Source organism: Equus asinus, chromosome X, assembly GCF_041296235.1.
Source record: "Equus asinus isolate D_3611 breed Donkey chromosome X, EquAss-T2T_v2, whole genome shotgun sequence".
NCBI lineage: Eukaryota > Metazoa > Chordata > Mammalia > Perissodactyla > Equidae > Equus > Equus asinus.
The window spans coordinates 47975232-47989668 of NC_091820.1; the positions used below are offsets into that span (position 1 = coordinate 47975232).

General features: G+C 43.3%; 2 protein-coding genes across 3 annotated transcripts in view; both read right to left on the reverse strand.

Annotated features, from left to right (window-relative positions):
* SYTL5 (synaptotagmin like 5) overlaps positions 1-14437 on the reverse strand; it is a 273738-nt gene that overhangs the window by 184644 nt on the left and 74657 nt on the right. The window lies entirely within an intron of this gene.
* Positions 8005-8334, reverse strand: H2AP (H2A.P histone). The gene has a single exon (XM_044763572.2). The coding sequence runs from the start codon at positions 8332-8334 to the stop codon at positions 8005-8007; it is 330 nt and encodes a 109-aa protein (XP_044619507.1).

Below are 14437 nucleotides of genomic sequence, written 5' to 3' on the forward strand. Positions count from 1 at the left end.
TTTTGATAGGTTTGTTCATAAGATTTTCAAAAAAAGCTTGTGGGTCCTCCAGAACCAAATATTATATTGCAGCAAATGTAGAATTTCATTTGTTCTCTGTGAAAAAGACTAAGTTTTATTGGACTATTGGTCTGCTCTTAATAAGGAGCAGTAAAAGATTACTCTTCACCCGTATTAGTTCCCTATGGTGGCTGTAACAAGTTACCACCAACTTGGTGGCTTCCAACAATACACATTCTCTTACAGCTCATAAATCTGACATTAATTTCACTGGGCTAAAAGTCAAGGCGTTAACAGGGCTGCATCACCTTTGGAAACTCTAGGCTAGAATCTGTTTCCTTGCCTTTTCCAGCCTCTAGAGCTAAATTGTTTGCATTTCTTGGCTCATAGCTTCTTCCTCCATCTTCAAAGATAGCAGCATAGCATTTTGCTTCGATTGTCACATTGCCCTTTGCTTTTGTACTCAAATTTCCCTCTGCCTCCCTCTTATAAGGACACTTTGATTACTAGGGCCAAGCACAATTATCCAAGAAAATCTCTCGACCTTAATAGCTTTAACTTACTCACATGTGCAAAGCCTTATTTGCAAAATATAAAGTAACATTTACAGGTTCTGGGGATTGGGACCTGAATATTTTAGGAACCCTTAATTTGACCCTACCACATCACTTTATACGGAGTATGCCCAAGTAGCTGAGATTCAATATCTCACCAGAATATACTTTTGTTCTGACATCAACATGCCTTTAATTATTCTCTTTAAGATAAAGAAACAGGGGCCAGCCTGGTGGCATAGTGGTTAAGTTCACATGCTCCGCTTTGGCGGCCCGGGGTTTGCCGGTTCGGATCCCGGGTATGGACATGGCACCACTTGGCAAAAGCCATGCTGTGGTAGGCATCCCAGATATAAAGCAGAGGAAGATGGGCACAGATGTTGGCTCAGGGCTAGTCTTCCTCAGCAAAAAGAGGAGGATTGGCAGATGTTTGGCAGATGTTAGCTCAGGGCTGATCTTCCTCAAAAAAAAAAAAAGATAAAGAAACAACAATAGTTCTGCATTTCTGAATTTCTGAAGTCTTAAGGACTTTTCTATGTTTACTTAAACATTGTCTTGCCACTGAACTAATAGATAGTCAAGCTACAACCATTCATGTTCTTGGGCTCTCATGATTCTACCTTAAGCAAACATCCAGGCAATTTTTGATTTTAGCATTCCCAAAATCAAATCCTCGTGAAAACTGAAATAAAATAACACTTCATAATATCTTTTGCCGTTAAAACTATCTTTGGTTTTAAACAGGTTTCTCACAGGGCCCCTGGAAAGTCCTAAAGATTTATTTTTTCCTTTTATCAAAAAGAGAGGTGCTAGAAATAGATTTATCAGACATGTTACCATTGATGAGTTGCACAGAAAACTGTTAAATCAAAAGAGGTGCTCAGACTTCCCTTGGTTAAATATGAATAGAGAAAATATGAATATTTCCGATATTCTATATTGTATGGGAAATTTCTAAAGATTTGTCAATATTCTCACTGTCCATGATATGTTGCTCATTATCCAAGGACTGCTGGTGCTTTCCCAGGTGACTTAGGCAACAAAACTAGAGTGCTGTCAGTCAGAATTTCAGTTATTACTTTTAAATATTTGGTTGCAACCTTCCTTTTAAAATCTGAATCCAGCATCTTCTAGGGCACTGCTTTTCAATTGAGGATACACATCAAACCTATCCATTGTGATGGTTAAATTTTGTGTATCAATTTTGCTAGGCTATGGTGCCCAGTTGTTTGGTCAAACGCTAGTCTAGATGTCGCTGTGAAGATGTTGTTTTTTAGATGTGACTAACATCTATAATCAGTTGACTACAGTCCTCCCCTGGTATCTGCAAGGGATTGGTTCCAGGACTCCCCCGTGGATACCAAAATCCGGGGATGCTCAGGTCCCTTAGTCGGTGCTCCATATTTTCAGATCCATGGTTGGTTGAATCCGTGGATACAGACCCTGGGGATATGGAACGCTGACTGTCTAAGTAAAGGAAATTACCCTCATCAAATCAGTTGAAGGTTTTAAGAGCAAAAACCGAGGTTTCTTGGAGAAGAAAGAATTTAGCCACACTGTAACACAGAAATCTATCCAGAGTGTCCAGCCTGTAGGTCTGCCTTATCGAATTAGGACTTGTCAGACCAGATAATTGCTTGAACCAATCATATATATATATATCTCCTATTGGTTCAGTTTTTTTTCTGGAGAACTCTAATACACTAATGAGATTTTATTAAAATCCATATGTCTAGGGGCTGGCCCCGTGGCCGAGTGGTTAAGTTTGCGCGCTCCGCTGCAGGCGGCCCAGTGTTTCGTTGGTTCGAATCCTGGGCGCGGACATGGCACTGCTCATTGAACCACGCTGAGGTGGCTCATCCCACATGCCACAACTAGAAGGACCCACAACGAAGAATATACAACTGTGTACCGGGGGGCTTTGGGGAGAAAAAGGAAAAAAATAAAATCTCAAAAAAAAAAAATCCATATGTCTAGGACCTACTCCATACTTTATTGAAAAAGGGCTAAATCATTATGCTTATAGACAGTCAAAAACTTTTTCTGACTTCATTTTCTTTCTTTGCATATGACAGAAAAAAGGTAATTTCACCTTCAGGTGCACAACTGTTGTGATGCCCTCCCACGAGATTTTCACTTGTGAAGCTTATCAGTACTAAGTTAACCTCAGCCATAAGTGTCTGTCTCCTCCACTCTGTTTTACACTGATGCTTCCCTGAAGATGCTACAGTCAGCTACATGCCAGAGATTTTGTTTTAAACAAAGAAGGATGGTCTCAGAAACTCAAGAAAAAAAGACAGTATCTCAGGTACTTCAAAGAATAAGCCTTTGGGCACAGGGTTCTGATGTCATCACATAACCACCTTTGAGACCAGGTCAGTGGACAGAGTCAGAATTTCAAGAACACCTTATTTGAGAAGGAGATGGGTTAATGACACGGCTATCACAATGTCCAGTGGAACAAGACCTAGGTTTGCAAAGGCCAAAGACCTCTTCTATAAAATCAATCCTTTGGTCCTAACGTGTCTGGCCTCCAAATAAAACACAGTGAAAGTTCTTGAGAGTGAGTTGTTGAGAGTGCTTTCCTAGAAATCCAAGACTCTCACATCTCTGCATTTTTCCCAGAAGAGAGCATTAAACGCTTTCTATACAGAGCCCGCCCATTTCTCAGGATCTAGGAGAGGAGGGGCCTCAACAACAGGTACAAGAACAGGACGTCACATTTGCTGTTCTACCCACGGGCATGTGACCTCAGGAGAGCTGATTACCGTCTCTGGGCCAAAGTGGCCTCAGCTGTAAAATGGAGACCCTAAAAAATAATCCTTGTTCTCTGAGTTCCACTTACTCACTTTCAGTAGAGACCTTTTCTTAGGAAAAGATCGTAGACTGGTAATTATAACACTTCAAGCCAACATCTGAAATAATTTAGTCCAACTTCCTCATTTTACAACCACAGAAGGTGACGTGCCCCAAGTAAACCACACTTACAGGAGACCAGAATCCAGTTTTCCTCCCTCTTCTTTCACTATTTTGTCCCAATATATGCTGAAGACTCTCTTCCACAGTCAAGTTGGTGAATGCCTTTCATCCATCCTTCTATTTCAGGACCCAAATCTCTCACAACCACGGTATCTAACCTGCCTCCTGCTGCCCACTGGGTTCCTTTAGCAGATTTTGCTTTAACAGAGGAAGGTTAGAGATATTTTCCCCACAGTGATTCGAGAACCCTAAATAAGAAAGACCAGTCTTCTGTGTTCACGAAGGACTCTGGAGGAGAAACACTAAGCAAAACACCAAATGCAGGTCCTTAGATTTAAACCCACACTCCTAAAAGAATAAAATAAAATAAATTCACTATTGTAATGCTATTCAAATGTCATTTGTGGACTGATATAGTCATTAACTTATTTGTTACTGGTCAGCTACAGCAGGTATGGAAATCGAGAAGCGGCACTTAGTGACCTTTATAGCAATCTGGCTTTGCCATAAGATTTAAGCGAGTGGAGTCATCTTATTGAACAGGGTATATATTAGTTCAGGTCTTGTTGGATTCGAGTGAAGAGTCAAATGTACGCTCCATACTAGTCATGTAAAACAGAACCATATACCAGTTCACAACGAATTTGTACAAGAATAACAGAAAATACTAGCCCTATATCACAGACCATCTGAAGAGCACTGCACTGTATTAATTCATTGAACGAGAAGATTTCATCCTTTAGAAAACTAGGGTTTTAGAACTAAACTACAATGGGAATAATGAACTCAAGTATCTTTAGCAGCCAGGTAGGTACTATAAATGAGTGAAGCGGGTCACACATGAGATACAACAGGGAAGGGTGAGCACTGTGGCAAACCAGAGAGGCCCAATATTAATGGGACAGTAGCTAGTCATATCTTTATCTGACTGTAACCATGTACGCCCTGACACTTTGATTTCACAAGAGAAGCCAGTAATTGAGGTTTCCAGTTTAAAAGTTCTTAATTTTTAAATGTTGAGCTAATTAATTTTTTTAAAACATCTATGTAGGCCTAATGATCCCATCTGTTGCCGAGATTATGTCCGTGAGCTGCCACTTTGTAATTCGTTCTTTAAGGAAATGACATATTGATGTTCACAGACAGTCTCCTCCTTGAATCCTATTTTGTGGCTCCAAAAGCCCTTTCTAAATAGTTAAGTGGTCTCCTCTGGCCACGTCCTGCGGGATCTGTCAGACACAGGGACAAAGGGAGCATGGGCCTTCAAAACACTTGTGTTCCCAAACATTATTCTCAGTGGGATGCCAGCCTAGTTTCAAGGCGTGGGTTCAAACCAACATTAGACCAGGATTACTCTCCAAGTTCCCCTCAGGCTCATTCTTGGGCTCACCTCTTTTCAGACGTGATGTTTCCTCCTGTGTTGACCTGTGTCTTGTGGTCACGTGCCTGCCCCTGGCCTCCCCTGACACTGCTTTTGATCACAGGCCTGGTGTGGGGGAGACCACACCCTCCCCAGTCCCGTCCCTACTCACTCCAGTTTTAGTTTTCGCACAGTGTCCTCTCCGCAGGGCCGGGCTAGAGCAAATCCTTCCTTACCATCCCCCGACTTGTCCTTTCAAAAGGCACAAAAGGCCTAAACTTGGGCGGCTCATCCTTTCCCAAGGGCAGTGATTCTCACTCTCCGCCTACCTTCCTCCCCTGAGTGTGGGACCCCTGTGCACGTGTAGGAGGGGAATTTGGCAAGGTGCCGCATTTAGACCGATGCTATCCTCACTGTGGCCCCCTGCTTCCTGTGAAATCCACAAGCACAGCTGGAGCACACTCCTAAAGGGATGGCAGTATTGCTCTGCCTCCTTCTCCCACGTCCGTGTGACTCTGCCGAGGACTTGCCAACACGAGGTCATTAAAGCTCAACCTCCAAACTCCACCTGGGACATCAGAGAGTCTGAAGGAGCCCAGGAAGCCTGGCTCCCTACAGATGTCACAGTGACCATTAGTGTCAACTACTGCATGGACTGTAAGGTGACACCTGACCACGCAGACCTGCTAACTGGACATGGTGTATCCACCTCCTATGGCTTCTCCGGCCTTCAATTCCTCAGGTGTGCCTTCCAGAGAAGTATCTAGGAGATCATGTTTAGTTCTAGAACGAACCATAGCCATAAGCCAAAATCCACAGCTGTTGTTTTTTTCTTTTAATGTGGGACAGCTATTTAATCAACCAACATATCAAGATCTTAGTATAATGATTGATTCCCTGGCTCTGCCCACCCTGGAGGCACTCCCTGTTTGCTGAAGGACACTGGAATATGAGAAACCACGCCCTAGACACAAAGATGCCCCACTTCAGGGATGGGGTGGCAAAGCTGGTGCTTTCATGTGATCAGCTGAAGGTGACGCTCCACCTGCAGTTGCTGGGGAGAGGCCTGCTCCCGACTCACATGCACAGAAGATCTTGAACAGCTGAACTTGGCTAAGGCTGGGAGGGCTTCATGGCTCTCTAGAACAAAGCACAAATTTGTGGGGTGGACATTTGACAACGAGGCTTCTGTAAATATCTGGTGGAATCGCATTATGCGGCAAGAAAAGTTTCTTGGATTTATACAGGCACATATTCCAACAAGCTCTAAGCATGACCCAACACTACTATTCTCAGGACCCTCCAGTGAAGTAGGCAAAGGCGGAGCCAGCTCCAGGCTTTAATAAATGGTGGAAGGAGGCAGAGAGACGGTGAGTCACCAGGCAGAGGGGAGCAGAGAGGAAACCAGGGTGAGGACTGACTGTTTCCTGGATGCACCTCTGCCTTCTTCCTCTGATGGCACTCTTCTGTCTCTCCACAAAGTTCAGCAGGCTGTGGTTTTCACAGCCAGTGGCCTAAACATCCAGTAATCATGTGAGAACCAGGCCCAGCGGGACATAGGGAAGCACAGCTAAACATCTGGTCCATAGGGAGGGAGATACATGCAGCTATTTACTAAGGGCGCACTGTCTGCCATGCAGCAGTTTACTGACATGTATTGACTTAACCTTTGGGAAAACCCGAAGATGGAGGAACTCTTATTATCCCCATTTGACTCATGAGGAAACTGCTGCTCAGAGGGAACAGATCAATGTCCAAGATCACATGGCCAGGAAGTGGTGAACTGGGATGGCCAACCCAGGTCCTCTCAGCCCATTGTTGAAGCCGGCTGGGCAGCCTCTGACCAGCCCTCTGTGACACGCCAGGAGGCTGCACAGGGTGGCCCTGGAGGATCCTATGAGTAGGTGACATTCTCAGATGTTGACACTCACAGGGGAAGGGTTAGACTGCTGTAACACTTGATGTGACACCTTTTTAAACTTAACACCCAGCATGAAAATGTCCACAAGAATTATATATGCATTTGAGTCCATCACTTGGGACAGAATTTACACAGGTTATGCTTATACCTCTCAAAGCAGGTATTCGGCCACTGATAATTCTGTTATTCTATCGAATACGTGATCATTAAAATGATCAGATGTTTCATCAGAGAATGAGATTGATAATTATGTTTGAAACGAAATAATGTATAAGTGAGCCCATTCATTAATTAATAACCATGAAGAACCTCTTGAATTGCCTGTTTTAGACCAGAGAGTAGCCTTTATATAATATTCCTATTTAATTCACCAGTGTTCACAGGAGGATGGAAGGACATACCCCACGGGGCATCACAGCACTAGCTAATAATTCCTGTCTCAATTCCTCTTTTGGAACGAGGCAGGGTATAGATAGATGAAATTAACCTGACAATAATTCCTTTTATGAATACTTCTTTATGGTTTCCCCATCACTCCTCAATCTTCACGTAAAGCCCCTGTCCCGTGAAGTTCACGTCAACTGCTATGCCGCCCTCTGTCCACCCACCCCCGCCGCCATCACCTCCTGACTTTCCGACGTTCCCTGTTGTGAATAAAGCCTTTGGCACTCAGTCATGGTCTTCAGCCCCTCCCCAGTTACCGCTGTCATTCTGGGAATCCAACGTGCCTGGAGCGCCATCCCAAAACCCCCCATCCTCCATCCCCCAACCCACACCCCCCCACCCACCCTCCCCGCCACCCTCCTGGCCTCACAGGCCTTGACTTGCTCAGAGCCAGTGAGGAAGTCTTCTCCACCGCAACCTCAACCAGCTACTCCCATGAGGGCCACTCCCCACACTGTCACCATTAGAAACTGCTCCCTGAAATCACCGATTCCAGCATCCCACACTGCCCAGCATCCACACTGCCCACCCCTTCTACCCCTCCCACCCTCCACAAGATATCTCATTCTGGGTGCCTCCCAAATACCTCCAATTAAAAATGACAGAAACTGAGGAGTCAAAAGCAATGGATTCGAATCCTTTAATAGCATTTATTGATGACAGAAGCCAGGATTCTACAGCTATGAGAAATTTGGGCTTGGGCGTGGGCTGAGGCTGAGGCTTCCCACTAGGCCCTGACTGAGGCTTCAGCCGCTCCTTCTTGCTCCGGGCATCTCACCAAACAGAGTGAAGGCTGAATCCCTCAATTGGCGGCGGGGCGCGCCGTTGTTGTCCACTGCTCCCTCCACATCTTGTGGGATGATACCGCCGTTGCTGACCTCAGCGCTTACTTTCTCCAGGATGTAGTCAGTAAGGTAGTCCACCATAGCAAAGAGAAAAACCTCTGTGGATGAATTCTGGTGCTGAGCATACTGATCCTTCTGCAGAAGGCGGTCCAGGTAGCTCACAGGTAGCTCGGCCGCTGGAAGATGGGCTTGAGTCTGATAGGAGCTGTCATGGCTTTGTTTTTCCGACATGATGTTTGCTCGCTTCGGGTCCAATCAGCTCTGCTTGATTCTGGTGTCTGGGCCTCTCTGGATGCCAGCATTCAGTCCTTCCCAGTGTATCCCTGAGCTCTGGGCCCTGATTGGTCAGGGACATCCTGCCTTTATGACATCACTGGTGTCCATCATGCCCTTATCAGGCCTTAGCCTAGAAATGTCCATGACAGGAACCTGGTCACTGTAATGACTATGAGGCGGGGTCGGTGGGCCGAGGAGTCGAAAGAAAGATTTCTTAGACTCTTAAGATCTGGCAGCAGTGCTCTTTTATTTAGAGAATAGTGTAGCATGGGGACAGGACCCATGGGCAGTCAGAGCTTCTGCTGCTGCCCCGAGTTATGGGTTAGGGCTAAATTTAAGGCATAGGTATCTGATTCATCTCTTTACAAGACAAAGGAAAGAACATGAAAAAAAAGTTAAAATGGTATCAGTGCAGGTGGGGTCTGGTCATTGGGTGATCCCATGACTTTTAGACAAGAATCAAATCGGATTAAGTAAAGGTTAGAAAGGTTAGACGCCACCACCCTAAACCAGTTACATGAGATTGCCAGACAGCAACCAACTTAAGTTCTTGCCTTCCCCATTAAGAGTTTCTAGGGACAAGGTCATCTCTCCTCTTCTTCCTGGTACAGAGAGGGAGGCACCTTTTACAGATAGAGATTTACCTTACAAATGTAAATGTGTCCCAACAAGGGCAAGTTCCATTCCCCAGAGCCTCCTTCCCTGTCCCAGTTTATCGAAAGCAATCAGCCCAAAACAATCCTGATGCCAAAGAGACATATCCTGGGGTGGCCAATTTCAGGTCCCGACAAGGTCATCCCCCCTTCCTTCACAAACTCAAATGTCTCAAAAGGGCAAGCAAAGTTCCAGTCCTCGGAGCCTGCTTCTCATCTGCAGTTTTAAAAGTCATAAACCATTTTAAAATTAAGCAGCCTAAAAATCCTCATCAACTACACCCTCATTTTGAGGGAATTGTAATTTTCTGCTTGACTTTAACATTGTAAAAGCAAATGTGTGTTTCAATGGAAACTTTTCCCTGTCTTTAGGACACCAGTCCATGTTATCTGATTCTAGCTTTGCATTGTCTTTGAGCTGTTTTAAAATCTTTTGTTAGTTGTAGGTCACTGATAAATGTGTAAACTGTTTTGTCTACTAGAGATTAAATTGTCCCTCCCACTTATGATGTACAAAAACCAATTTTGCACCCATTTACACATTCATTTAAATATTCTTGATCAATATGGCTGTATCTAATCTTTGGATTCTCTTTTGAACCAGCTATAACATCTCCCCATTCCCTCAGTGAGTAAACAGGATCTTTTAACACATGTTCATTTCATATATGTATGAATGTTTTGATTTTACACTATTTGAAAAATATCCTTTGACCATTTTGGAAGCCACAATGAGATGCTCAATGAATTCACCTGTCAGAACCAGGTAAACATTGTTGAGAGAGAGAAGTGTACCTTGTGCTCAGTTTAAGATCAGATGTGTCTTTTCTTCGCCTTCCTCGGTGAAGCCAAAACACCAAGTGATGTTTCTTCTTGTTTTTTCTCATTTTAATTTTCTTCTTCACCAATTTTGTGTTTCTGCTTTGTTTTTGCTTCATTTCCAGCTGATGATAGTTACAGACATTTCCATTCCAAAAGAGACAAAGTAGGAAGAAAGGAGTCTCTGATCCAAGCAATTTCAATATGCAAGCAGGCAAATCTCCATACTTTCAAAGCCTGAGAATAATCCACTATAGCTTGAGGCTCCTTCCTCTGACCCCATGACTTCACCTGGGTCCACAGACCTGCCCTCTAGGCCCTAGGCTCTGCCCTCAGAATCATCTTTCTTTTATTTTGTACAGAGCACATGTTTGCAGCTGAGTAATTTTATTAGCCTATTTTCTGCTCGTCAAATTTTGGGAGTCTCACAGCCTTCTTTCATTTCATCCTCTATCTACCCTTTCAGTTAAAGATGGCATTGTTTCCACTGATTTAACATACTCAAAAATCTTCTAGTGTCCCATGTATGTCACAGGGATTCATGCTCTTAGACAAGAGGCTCATTCACAGATCCCTCCTGGAAAATCTCATCTCTAGTCCCTGCTTCTGCTGAGATGGCCAGGCTTTATTCATGATTCACATCCTGTATCACTTCAGAGTCCTCTATTTGACTGAATACTTTGATCTTTTGATCCCTCAGAGGTACTAGCAAAAGGATGTCTAGCTACATCCTTGATTTAATTTCGACAGGATGCTTTCTTGACAGTGAATCCTCTAATTTTAATGTCTTTTGTAATCTGGATAGGTTGAGAATTTCTCATATCTTCAAGTCCTGGTTCCTTTTTGCTTAATACTTCTTCCCTCAATTTATGTCTTATCTCTAGCAATTTACTATAGGTAGCAAAAAGAAACAAGGACATGCCTTTCACAATTTTCTTGGAAATCTGCTCAGCTAAATCTTCAATTCATTGCTTACAAGTTCTGCTTTCCACATAACTGTAGGACACAATTCAGCCAAGATTTCTGCTACTGCATAACAAGAATCCCTTCTCCTCTAATTTCCAATATTATGTTCCTAATTTCCTTCTAAACCTTCACCAGCAACACGTTTGACACTCATATTTTATCAATAGTCTGTTTATGATGATTTAAGTATTATCTAAGGCTTTCTCTACTGTGCTCCTCACTTCCTTCTGAGCTCTCACAAGCAGCACTTTTAACATTCATATTTCTATTAACTGCTCAAGATAATCTAGGATTTTTCTATCATGCACCTCAAAATTATTCCAGCCTACAGCCATTATTCAATTCCAAAGCCACTTCCACATTTTTAGGTATTTGTTATAGCAGCAACCCACTTCCTGGTACCAAAATCTGTATTAAATTCTCTTTACTGCTACAATGAACTGCTACAGATTTGGTGGCTTAAAAACACATATTTAGTCTTGTACAGCTCTGGAGGTAAGAAGTCTAAAACAGTTTCACTGGGCTAAAAACGATTTACCAACAGGGCCACGCTCCTTCTGGAGGCTCTAGAAGAGAATCTGTTTCCTGGCCTTTTCCAGCTCCCAGAGCTACACGCCTTGCATTCCTTGTCTGTCCTCCCTTCCTTCATCCTCACAGCCAGCAGTGGAGCATCTTGCTCCAGTGGTCAAATTTCCTTCTTCTGTGTCAAACCTATCTCTGCGTCCCTCTTATAAGGGCATGTGTGTTTGCACTTAGGTTCTATCGGATAACACAGAATAATCTCTCATCTCAAGATCCTTAACATCATTTTATACGTGAATGTTCTTTTGCCGTATAAGGGAACGTTCGCAGGCTCACGGGATAGGGATCTGGTTATTTGGGGGAGGCCATTATTCAGCCTACCACAAGGAGGTATTCCCAGGAAACTCTAGTAGGGAAGAGAGGAACTGAGGGTAGGGAAAGAGGCAAATAAAGTGTCCATTATTGATTAGCTTAATATCACTGAAGAACTTTATGGAACACCAGAAAACACACTTTCCAGGGGAAAATAACACCCCAGCATTCTGGATCGTCATGCTATTGGGCAGAGTGGGCTCTGCCAGCCTAATAAAAGCCATCACACAAAGAAATACAGGTTCTGACATTTGAAAATCAGGGAAATACGCATCTAAACGCTACGGGATGTGAGAGTATTGATGAGGATTTTTAGGCTGCTTAATTTTAAAATGGCTTATGATGAGGATTTTGAGGCTGGTTAGTTTTAAAACTACAGATGAGATTCAGGCTCCAAGGAGTGGAATTTGTTTGCCCCTTTGTTGGGAAACATTTACATTTCTAAGGGAAACCTCTATCTGTGAAGATGCCTCCCTCTCTGTGCCAGGAAGAGGGGGGGATGGTCTTATCTCTAGAGGCTCTTGGTCAATGCCAGAGGCAAGAACTTAAGTTGGTTGCTGTCTGGCAATCTCATGTAACTGGTTTAGGGTGGTGGCTTCTGACCTTCACTTAATCCGATTTGATTCTTGTCTAAAAGTCATGGGATCACCCAATGACCAGACCCCACCCGCACTGATACCATTTTAACTTTTTTTTCATGTTCTTTCCTTTGTCTTGTAAAGAGATGAATCATATACCTATGCCTTACAAAATTAGCCCTAACCCTCAACTCGGGGCAGCAGCAGGAGCTCTGACTGCCCGTGGGTCCTGTCCCCACGCACCAGCTCTGCCTGCCCATGGGTCCTGTCCCCATGCCAGCGGGGGCAGCAGCAGCGGCTCTGCCTGCCCATGGGCTCTGTCCCCATGCCAGCGGGGGCAGCAGAAGCGGAGGCAGCAGAAGCTCTGACTGCCCATGGGTCCTGTCCCCATGCTATTCCACACTATTCTCTAAATAAAAGAGCACTACTGCCAGATCTTGAGAGTCTAAGAAATCTTTCTTTCGACTCCTCGGCTCACCGATCCCGCATCAGTATGGGTAGGACACTGACAGCATTCTCTATACCCAGAAATGTTTATACACCATCCTTAGGAAGTCTTTCCCTTCCTTCTTACCTCCTGCCTGCTCTTCCTTCTTTCATTTAACAAATTCATGGTGCAGCTACCTGGTATCAACCACTGAGTTAGACGCTAGATATTCAATGTTAAACAAAAAAGACATTACATCATCTTTACGGAGCATTCAGTCTAGCGGGAAAGATAGATGTTAAATACCCAAAGAAATACATAATTCCAAATTGTCATGCGTAACCTAAAGCAGAGTTTATCAACCTCAGCACTATTGACATTTTGGACTAAATAATTCTTTGTTGTGGGGCAGGAGGGCTGTTCCTGGCATAGTATATTCAGAAATATCCTTGGCCTCCATCCACTAGACAATAATAGCACCCTCCAGTTGTGATGCTAAAAGTATCTCTAGACATTGTCAAATGTCCCCTTGAGGGCAAAATTATCCTTGATTGAGAACCACATCACATTTAAAAATGTAAATTAAAAATAAATTACTTTAAGAGACAATGAGGGGACGTAACTTAGATGGAGTAATCAAGGAATATCCTCTGAGGAAGGGACATTGAAACAGAACTGGCGCAAGAATAGGAAATGAAGCAGAGAAGGGGTAAGAGAAAGAACATTCCAGAAAGATGGCATAGGCAAATCCCAAACTAGTGAAGTATTTGGGGTGTTTTAAATGAAAGCTAGTAAGTATGACTGAATATGAGTACAAGAAAGGACAGGGGTTGAGATGCTCTTGTATCCACTCACAAGCAATGAAGAATCTGGACTTTAATAGACATCTTGGCACTTGGATCCATCTCTCAAATCTGGATGAACATGAACATAATTTATATAAATATATATATATGTTCTTTTTTAATTAACCAATGACAAAATAGAAAAAGGTTATAAGAGAGCAAGGAAGTACAGGATGAATGGTTGTAATACTGTGTGGTAGATGGTTGGCAGAAGTGGCCACAATAATCCCATTCTCTGTATCCACTCCATGTATCCACATTTTTTTTTAAAAAGTGACTGTGCAGCTCTTCCAACGAAGACGTGGTACCTACATCCCCACCTCTTAAATCTTGGCTGCCCTTACCTCTTACATGGGGAAATAAAATGGGGACGTGATGGAGGGCCATTAATGGGCCTGGTCCTCAAGAGACTTTGTGTTCTTTCACTCTTACTTGAAACACCTACTTCTGTCATGTCAGTGAGTATAAGCTAGCCTGCTGGAAGATGAGAGACCAAATGGAGCTGAGCCAAGTCAGTCCAGTTGTCCCTTCTAAGGCCTTAGATATGTGAGCCCAGCCATGATCGGCAAAGTCAATTCATCCCCTTATTGTGGTATTATTGTTATACATATTAAATCTATAGATTCTAAAAAATCAATAATATATTGACATAACTATCACTTTATATAATTGTATGTCTCTATGTCTTTAGAGAAGCTGAGAGAAGGGCAAACATATATTTATAGAATTTGTTATACTAACCTCCTAATTTGTCATTCATGATTCTCCTCATTTGTTTCTGTGGACTCTAGTTACCTCCTGGAGTCATTTTCTTAACCCAGTACAGCTTTGCTTCCACCCATCCCCTTTGTGCTGTTATTGGAAAATATATGACAT

What these genes read in the sequence shown, in the direction of transcription:
- H2AP (XM_044763572.2), bottom strand. Translation starts at nt 8,334, where the DNA reads ATGTCGGAAAAACAAAGCCATGACAGCTCCTATCAGACTCAAGCCCAT.